This window comes from Poromitra crassiceps (genome assembly GCF_964638095.1).
Source record: "Poromitra crassiceps genome assembly, chromosome: 1".
Lineage (NCBI taxonomy): Eukaryota > Metazoa > Chordata > Actinopteri > Beryciformes > Melamphaidae > Poromitra > Poromitra crassiceps.
Window position 1 is genome coordinate 108,546,661 of NC_139623.1, and position 10,000 is coordinate 108,556,660.

At 46.2% G+C, this 10,000-nt stretch overlaps 1 protein-coding gene across 4 annotated transcripts in view; it reads right to left on the bottom strand.

Annotated features, from left to right (window-relative positions):
• Positions 1-10,000, bottom strand: part of satb1b (SATB homeobox 1b) — a 119,156-nt gene that overhangs the window by 53,890 nt on the left and 55,266 nt on the right. For all 4 annotated transcript variants that reach the window (XM_083634348.1, XM_083634346.1, XM_083634347.1 and 1 more), the window contains exons 6-8: positions 7,466-7,577; positions 6,048-6,125; positions 23-537 (exon numbers count right to left, since the gene is read on the bottom strand). In XM_083634348.1, coding sequence (XP_083490474.1) covers positions 23-537; positions 6,048-6,125; positions 7,466-7,577 — 705 coding nt within the window. The remainder of the gene's footprint in view (positions 1-22; positions 538-6,047; positions 6,126-7,465; positions 7,578-10,000) is intronic.

Here is a 10,000-nt window from a genome sequence, read left to right on the forward strand (position 1 = left end):
AGTGTCATCTCGCCCTCCTCACCTGGGTCCTGTTGAAGGCCACGCGGGCGAAGACGGCCTGCGAGATGCCGGCGCGCTTCAGCTCGTCCCTCACCCACTGGTAGATCTCACAGGACACCTCGGTGTTGGAGGCGGCCTGCGGCTCCAGCGGCTTGGTGAGTGAGCTGCGGTTGACGGGCGGGTGGTTGAGGTACTGCTGCGACAGCGACTGCTGCGCTAGCAGCCGGTTGACGGCGTACTGCTGGTTGAGGATCTGAGCCATCACCAGCTGCTGGTTGACCAGCTGGGGGCTGATGGGCGTGGACACCAGGCCTGGGTGGTGCAGTCCGGGGATCTGGGGCTGCCGGCTGCCCGTCTGGCCCCCGTGCGGCGGTGGGGCGTGGGACATGGGGGGCACCGGTGACGAGGGGGTCTGCTCCGCCGTACTGCCCGGGATGGGCTGCTGCTGCTGCTGGGAGAAGCCCAGGTGGTTGTGGTTGTGGTTGTGGCTGTGGTTGGAGCCGGGCGGGGAGAGGTCGGCCAGGCCGTCCATGTCCGCTGGAGCGGGGATGGAAATGGGGTGGTGGAGGGACAGAGATGGAGAGGGCAAAGAAAGATGGGTCAATTAAGTGTATTCTATTCTATTTTGAGCATTGCAATGAAAACATAGGAAAAGGGAGAACATATAGAAGAAGAAACAAGCCAGCACTACAAACCACTGAAACCAGTCTTGGAGATTCCATAAAAAGTAAAAAATCTATTTCAAAATCAGAACATCAATTTAACCCCACAAGTTGAGCCACAGCAGGAAATTGAACACATGAAATGGAGCTGCTCTGCATCAAACCAAACTTGAGCCTTGCCATTCCCATCAGTAAGGATTAGTCTGTGACCTACACCCTGCATGCACATACTTCACTGAATATTAGGATTATCATATCATATCTCAACACTAAAAGCTACAGTAGCGCGGTGTAAAACGCCCCGTTCCGCCCTCACCGCTGGAATTGACACCGACATGGTAAAAACAACAAGAGGCATCTAGATGGAAACCGTCGATAAAAGAGCTCATTGTGTTGTGTTGTGTTGTGTTGTGTAAAAGAGCTCATTGTGTTGTGTTGTGTTGTGTTGTTGTGTTGTGTTGTGTAAAAGAGCTCATTGTGTTGTGTTGTGTTGTGTTGTGTAAAAGAGCTCATTGTGTTGTGTTGTGTTGTGTTGTGTAAAAGAGCTCATTGTGTTGTGTTGTGTTGTGTAAAAGAGCTCATTGTGTTGTGTTGTGTTGTGTTGTGTTGTGTAAAAGAGCTCATTGTGTTGTGTTGTGTTGTGTTGTTGTGTTGTGTTGTGTAAAAGAGCTCATTGTGTTGTGTTGTGTTGTGTTGTGTTGTGTAAAAGAGCTCATTGTGTTGTGTTGTGTTGTGTTGTGTTGTGTAAAAGAGCTCATTGTGTTGTTGTGTTGTGTTGTGTAAAAGAGCTCATTGTGTTGTGTTGTGTTGTGTTGTGTAAAAGAGCTCATTGTGTTGTGTTGTGTTGTGTTGTGTAAAAGAGCTCATTGTGTTGTGTTGTGTTGTGTTGTTGTGTTGTGTTGTGTAAAAGAGCTCATTGTGTTGTGTTGTGTTGTGTTGTGTTGTGTAAAAGAGCTCATTGTGTTGTGTTGTGTTGTGTTGTGTAAAAGAGCTCATTGTGTTGTGTTGTGTTGTGTTGTTGTGTTGTGTTGTGTAAAAGAGCTCATTGTGTTGTGTTGTGTTGTGTTGTTGTGTTGTGTTGTGTAAAAGAGCTCATTGTGTTGCGTTGTGTTGTGTTGTGTAAAAGAGCTCATTGTGTTGTGTTGTGTTGTGTTGTGTTGTGTTGTGTTGTGTAAAAGAGCTCATTGTGTTGTGTTGTGTTGTGTTGTTGTGTTGTGTTGTGTAAAAGAGCTCATTGTGTTGTGTTGTGTTGTGTTGTTGTGTTGTGTTGTGTAAAAGAGCTCATTGTGTTGCGTTGTGTTGTGTTGTGTAAAAGAGCTCATTGTGTTGTGTTGTGTTGTGTTGTGTTGTGTTGTGTTGTGTAAAAGAGCTCATTGTGTTGTGTTGTGTTGTGTTGTGTTGTGTTGTGTTGTGTTGTGTTGTGTAAAAGAGCTAATTGTGTTGTGTTGTGTTGCGTTGTGTTGTGTAAAAGAGCTCATTGTGTTGTGTTGTGTTGTGTTGTGTTGTGTTGTGTAAAAGAGCTCATTGTGTTGTGTTGTGTTGTGTTGTGTTGTGTTGTGTAAAAGAGCTCATTGTGTTGAACCTGCGTCTTCAAACAACAACAACACCAAAATAAAACAAGCAGGGAAAGACGGTGTCTGAGGAAGACTTTTACGTGTGTGTTTGTGTGCACGCAAGTGTGTGTGTGTGTGTGTGTGTGTGTGTGTGTGTGTGTGTGTGTGCATATACATATTCAGAAGCGTTGCTGATAAATCGGATTCGCTCTTTATGTCCTTAATTCTAAAATAAGGAACACAGGAGCCGGTATGACATTTTGGGGGGAGGATGGCCTAAATATAAACGTAGGGAGTGGTGAACAGAGACACAGAACAGTGGTGAACAGAGACACAGAAGGAGGCCAGCGTAGGAAACGTAACCCTACAAATGGCCTTGCTTCAAAACAGCAGAACATCTGTAAGACTAGGAAATAGGAACTGAATGCGGCATCACTTGCTGGCATTTTGGAAGCTATTTGTGGCTATCTCTTGCTTTGGAAATCTTTAAGTCCATAATAGTCACTTGGCAATATTTTAAGAGGGGTTTAAATGATGTGCTTAGTGGATGAAAACAATGATTTCAGATTCCAAAGTGTACAGTACTACCCACAGCCAAGTGAAGGAGAATTTGGAGCGGCTCACTGTTTAGTGGTTTTTCTCTTTAAGGAATCCACATATGCTGGGGCTTTCCTGCGTGCTCTACCCTGACTGCCTGACTGAGTGAGTGAGTGTGAGAGAGAGAGAGAGAGAGTGAGAGAGAGAGAGTGAGGGCCTTTAAGAATTGATATGGATGGCAACATTAACACCTTGAAAGTGTGCGACGGCCTCCACATCTCACAGTAAAGCATCCTATATGATTCTGAAAAGCGCAAATTGCTGTTAAGGGAAGGGGGGGGGGGCTGCATTTTTCAGCAGATGAAAGATTAAGTGCATGGATGTTTTCCAAAAATACCCACAATAATCGTGTGTTTGAGATGCCTGTTTCTTAACTGTCAGCAACCACAAAACACCCGGCCGAGACATCAGGTCTATTGAGCGTTTGTCCAAAACAAATGATGTTGGGGGGGGGGGGGGGGGGGTACGACAACAAAAATTGTGGTAATAATCACATCTCTTCGAATAATCCCTGGCATTCCCTGGCTCTGACGGTATGGCGTGCCTATTCACTCCTAAGTGAGTGTGACTGTGTGTGTGTGTGTGTGTGTGTGTGTGTGTGTGTGTGTGTGAGTGTGTGTGCGCGTGTGCGTGTGCGTGTGTGTGACTGCTGGGGGGCATGCTCATGACACACAAACACACAGGCACACGGAGGCATTTCCATGCAAATTGAAAAGAGAAGGGCTGACAGAATAGCATGGCAGGCCCTGGGAGAAGCAGGAGTCCTCGTGTGGAATCCTGCCACAAAAGAGCCCCGGATTAAACACACAATGGGAATGGGATGTGGGCAGAGGGAGGGAGGGAGGGAGGGAGGGAGGGAGGGAGGGAGGGAGGGAGGGAGAGAGAGATACAAACGACCCAACTCTCTCTCCTGTGTTGGCTATAAGGCTGCCCTGCACTCGCTCGGGCACTTCAGAAGAAGAGACTGCACTTTTGCTGGCTCCCAGTATTGCCACTTCTGCTGCTACCTGTGACCATAGACTGTATGTTATGAAAAGATGGACGTAGACACAGCGCCACCCATTCATTTCTCAACTCCCATATTCAAGCCTTGAGTTTGGCACTTTGACCATCACCTTCTTGTTGTTTGTTTGTTTGTCTGTTTGTTTGTGCCAGAGCCACAGCAGCACCGCCTGCTATTGGTCTGTGATTGGTGAGCTGGCGCGATCACTGGACAGGCGACCTGTCAATCACGCCCCAAACTATAGTCTGCTTTATCATCTATTTGAATCTAAATGGGACCATACTTTACAAAAGGAACATCAGGCGGTTTTGAAGAAGACTTGAAACTAGTGATTGAGACCATCAACTCATTAGGAAAGTGTTTACTGAGGTCATAAATCAAGTGAGAAGTATAGGTCATTTTCCCATTACGTACAATCTGACTTCTTTCTGCAGTCGTAAACTGCATAAACGGGTGTTATATAAAAATGCACCCGCGTACAGATGTCATGAATGGTAAAAGGAGCGTTTTTTTTTACCAGGCTGTGAACATTTCTGCTGTAAAGTTGGGCATTTGAAAGTAGAGAAGGTAACCACTGCGCTCAGACAGGTGCGTAGTCCAATGTAGAAATGTCACAGGTAAATGAGAAGATGGGGACCGCACTCGAGGAATATCGTTTTAATTTTCTTTAGCAACAGCAACAAAACGTTTTCGGCCGTCCGGCATTCCGTGGGCATTTTAACATGGGGGGTCTATGGGGAATGACTCGCTTTTGGAGCCAGCCTCAAGTGGCCTTTCGAGGACCTGCAGTTTTTGATACTTGGCTTCATTTTTCAGAAGCGGAGGTTGGGGCTTGCCTGTGACCAGGCACTTCAGTCTCAAAGTATTTGGTAAATGCCGCGTGATGAAGTCAATGCAGAGTCACAATGGAGGCCATGGCCAAAGTATAACGGGCTGACCGTGCTGCTCTCTCTTCCAGCCTTGGAGCTTTGGCATGTCACCAGCGCTCTCTTCATCCTGCGCTGCCAGGCGGGCACGTATGGCAGACAGCAGCCCGTCATGAATATGAAGGTTGGGAGAGTGTGGCCGCGGGCACCCGGCGGGCACCTGAGGCTGCCGTGCCAGGTTTGGTGTCTGGGGTTTGGCTAACATGGTGCGTGGGCGGGGGGGGCTGCCTGGGAGTTTGTGTGAATTTGTGTGTGAAGGTGTACAGAACATCTTGAGACATTATCGGTACCTCTGCGTGCATGCATACGCATGTGCATGTGTGTGGTTCCCCGCCCCCCCCCGATACTTGTCAGCACCAAATGTCCTCACAAAGACAGAAAGACGAGAAAAATCCCCCAAAATTAGATTTAGCTGGTCCTCGCTTCTTTAAGTTAAAAGGAAATGCTACATTAATGGTGTCTTGCTTCCTTCATTTGAGACATTTCCAGTTGAAACAGGCTGATGGGGCGTGACATAGTCTCGCTGGCCGGCCAGCCTCCCTTCCGTGAGAGTCGTCTGGCTGCACGGAAACAGGCTACTGGGATAAGCCCCTTCCCTGCTCTACAGCTGCTCCCCATTGGAGTGACTGTTTCAGTCGCTGCCGGATGTCCGCTCCCGGCTTATTACAAGCTCTGTCATTGGCTCCGACCATGTCAATCAGAGCGGCTTCCGCTCCCTCCTCCCTGTGTGTCGCTGTAAATAGTGCCCTGCCGCCTCAGTGAAAACAACAACGCTAACTAGCTGGCAAGCTAACGGCAGAAACCTACACGCTAGCTCGTTGCTACACGCTGAAAATGGCAAGGTGGATTGTTGGAAACTATTTTCCAAAGGCACTGCCGCTAAGCGCCACCCATCGCAATTCCACAATGGTGACTAGCGCTGCCAGACTCCTCTCACAGAAGGGAGGGGAGGCTGGCCAGCGAGACATAACAGGGAGGGACTGTTCAAAAGTAGGCAAGTTGGGCTTATTCAAAATGTGTGATGGTATTAGTGGTTAGAATGTTTATGTATGCCATGAAGTAACCACTAAATAAATGTAAAATTCTACTTAAATAATAACAATAAATAATATTTGTATTTTATTTTGACTAGGAACTATTTAGGGTTAGGGTTAGGCATAATGTGGCGAGGGTTAGGGCTATGAATGTAGTCAGTGAAGATCCTCACAAGTATAGCAATAAGAATGTGTGTGTGTGTGTGTGTGTGTGTGTGTGTGTGTGTGTGTGTGTGTGTGTGTGTGTGTGTGTGTGCCATGATGCGACATACCTAGTGCATTGGCACGCGGACTCTCGCGGAGGACACACGTCCCCAGGTAGCCCTCCAGCTGGGAGGGTTGGCGCATGCCTGCACAGCCGGATGGCAGGGCACACATGCACGCACACACACACGCACGCACGCACGCACACACACACACACACACACACACACACACACACACACACACACACACACACACACACACACACACACACACACAGACACAGTAGAGGTGTGAGGAAATAAACACAGGGTTAAGGCTGTCTACAGTCTCCACGGGCACAGTACAGGGTAATAGAATAGGGGTGGGCTAAAACATCCCTTCCCTCCACACACTCCATCTCACCCCCCTCCCTCAATCTCAAGGGGTTTATCCTAATAAAAAATTTGAACAACTCCAAATAAACAGAAATATCACATTCAAACCACACAGGCTCCACACAGCACTTGTCAACAAGGTTCAATTGGTCGCCAGTGAGCAGCCCCTCTTTTCAGGGAAAACAAGAAAAAACATTCAGAAAACACTTGTTTACGAAAAATGTGTCGAAGTCCGCTTAGAGAATATACAAGTAGGTCTGAGGTAAGAGATGTTTCCGGTGCGTGTTGCCACTTTAAGTGGGGAAAAAGACAAGAAAAAAGAAGATATCATCACACACACTTCATTTGCATGGAGGCTGTGAAAACATGTGGATATAATATCTGGTGCTGTCATCAGTGCAGGCAGCACACAGCAGTGGATATAATATCTGGTGCTGTCATCAGTGCAGGCAGCACACAGCAGTGGACTGGCAAAGAGGAAAACGAAGATCGCGGCTCAACAGATTGTTAAGGCTAATATCTCAACATCACACGGCCATGTCACCCCCGCAAACAGCAGCATGGTATTCTACTTAATCAAAAGACATCAAAATATATCGGAATCCCATCTCCGGCTAGTGTGCTGCTGCTATTACATAACCTCATTTCCTGGCAGGTCAAAGGGGGCTTTCTTTGAAATAATATAAAGCATGGCGTTGTTAGAGGTCTGATAAGAAAATCTAATTGATTTTCAGACGGCGGCCGCGAGAAATCATTGCTGCCTTTTGTTCGTGGGGAAAACTAAAGCACTGCACTCACAAGCAGGAAGTAAAGTCAGAGGCCTCAATTTGCCTCTGCCCATTGGTGTAACATTTAGGTAAGGTGATAATACCATTTTCACCGAGTGCGGAAAAATAATTAATTATTAGATAACACGATTCAAATGCTTTTTTTTTCTCTCTTTGTGCCACAATCAGGAAGATAAAGAGGGAATAGGTTGGAAAGCATATTGGAATGGTGACTGGTAAGTGTGTGTGTGTGTGTGTGTGTGTGTGTGTGTGTGTGTGTGTGTGTGTGCGCTATCCATGCATGCGGCGAGACAATACTTTGCGCCCCTCCGTTTTGCTTACCCATCATATCTTTTGTCTTCTTGAAATGTTTATACCAGCGCCCAAATTCTTGACACTTCGCCGCCGACACATTTGCATAGTAAGTGCTGTTCACAATGGAGGAAATCATACTCTGAAAGAGAGAGATTGATTGAGAGAGAGACAGAGGGAGGGAGAGAGAGAATGAGAGAGACTTCAGATTCTCACTGTAGAAAACACAGACATACAGTAATATTAACGCTTGTGAAACATGCAGTAATACTGTATCTTGTCAAAAACAAATAAAAGATGGGGATGCAGTAAAACCCAGCAAAAAAAAAATAGGCCAAATCAAAGTACCAGACATGCAGAAATGTGGATCTCGTCTACTCAAGATAAAACAAATAAAACAAATCAAAGGAGAGCTAAACCTTTCTTTTTTATCAAATGCCATGGAGTTTGACAGAACTTGTTTCTATTTCAGAGGGCTAAATTAGAAGGTCGGTTGAATTAGTAGCTCGGTTGACATGAAGAGCGCGCGGCAGAAAAGATATTTACCTTCAACAGCAAAGGAGATGGTGGCTTATTAAATATCAGCATCTGTTGAGTCGGGGCGATGTAACACAGATTGACCTTTTTTCTGACTCTTTATTTATACGATCTGTTCAAGAACAACAACTTCAAGCGGTTGGAGGGCCACGCCGCGCGTGTCCTTCTCCCACACATACGTGCTCCCATCTCCCCCTTTTGGCTCTCTAGTGTATGTTTACTTCAACCGCCCTCCTTCGCCGCCGAGAAGCACAACGAAGAAAGATCTTTTTTTCCTCCTCTCCTCCCTTTTCATTAAAATGAACGTTTTAACACCTTGCCGGCCTGCGGGCGAATAGCGAGGTTGGTGCAGGAGAAATTGTTTTTGATTGTTATAAATATTCAAAAGAAGCAAACCATCTGTTTTCAAATTACAGGTATGCCATCTTTATCATTTTCTTTAATATATGCGCTGGGAGGACGGCGGGGGACCTTCTGGCGGAGCAGCATGGCGGACGCGAGCACAGCGAGCTGGGAGAGAGAGGACCACGCTGGTCCTTTGCGAGCACAGCGAGCTGGGAGAGAGGACCACGCTGGTCCTTTGCGAGCACAGCGAGCTGGGAGAGAGAGGACCACGCTGGTCCTTTCTCTCCGGTTTGTCCAACACGAGGAGAGATGTGCCATCAAGATGCTGGATCTGACTCTGAACTCCTGCCAAAGCTCCACCAGCCAGCCACAAGCACTAGACTACTGACCAGGGTACACAATTCACTTTTTTGCCCACCGGCCAAAAGGGTAGTGAATGTTCAAATTTTACCAGGCAGCCACTCGATAGAATACTTTTTTTTTCTACCAGCCACATGCATATTTTACCAGCATTTGGCCGGTGCTAATTTTGTGTCCTGCTACTAACTCTAACCTCTAGGCAGCTAGAGTGATGCAGTAGGAGACGAAAGCCAATCATCAACCAGGTGTCAGGAATGGACATTCGTGACCAATAACCCTGACCAATGACATCTGCACGAACAGTTTTTCAAAGCTTAGATTCCTCAAAAACGACACTGGTAGTTACTGTAGCTGCCAAGCCCGACACAAAATGATTAAAATTCAAACGTGACAGAATAAAAACTATCACGCTGAAGCAAATGAGTCTCATCCTCCCTCACCTTTCAAAAAGTTGTCAACCAAAACCACTGTGACTAAGGCCCTGTCTGCTTGAGTTGAGTGGTGTCAAATGCGGTTGGATTCTCAAGTCAAACTCATACATGTAAAGTGAGGGTAAGGTGGGTGAAGCCGTGCCCACCTTAGGGCTGGGCAATATGGCCCAAAAATCATAGCTCTGTGTTTTTTTAGGCTGAATGGCGAGACACGATATACAGTACCTGTATGTCTCGATATTTTCTACAAGTGGGTTAAATGTTCAGTCAAAGCCACATGTGAGATGTAGGGCTGGGCGATATGGAAAAAAATCAAATATCACAATATTTTTGACCAAATACCACAATATCCATAGTGTGACAATATTGGTGCTTTCATAAAATATAGACACAATGAGATTTCTGATCAATAATCATCAGTAATGTGGCTATATAATGACTATGTGGGTAAAGCAAAAATAATAGAACAGCTAGAACAGTCTGGTAAGTTCAGAAAATGAGATGACTTTACTGTAATGCAAACTTTATAACCAGGAAAAGACTTTACGATATTACGATATCCCTACGACGATATGTAGTGTCATATCACAATATGGATATAATATTGATTTATTGACCAGCCCTACCCACCATGCTGTGGTGCAGCATGTCTGTCTGGATGGCTGCCATCACAAGAACAGCAGGGTAAAAAGGTCAGCATGTGGCCTGTCTGGGACGCTGTAACAAGGCAGTCTTTATAGATGTGTTGAAAAGCCTTCATTCAGTGGAAACGCTGATCGGGTTAGGAAGTTACAATTGCCCTGGTAAAGGCTCATGAATCCATATGTAATGAGAGGCACCTTCTTTTGCATTTACACAATATTAGTATTAGAAAATGCAAAGTACAGCCTCT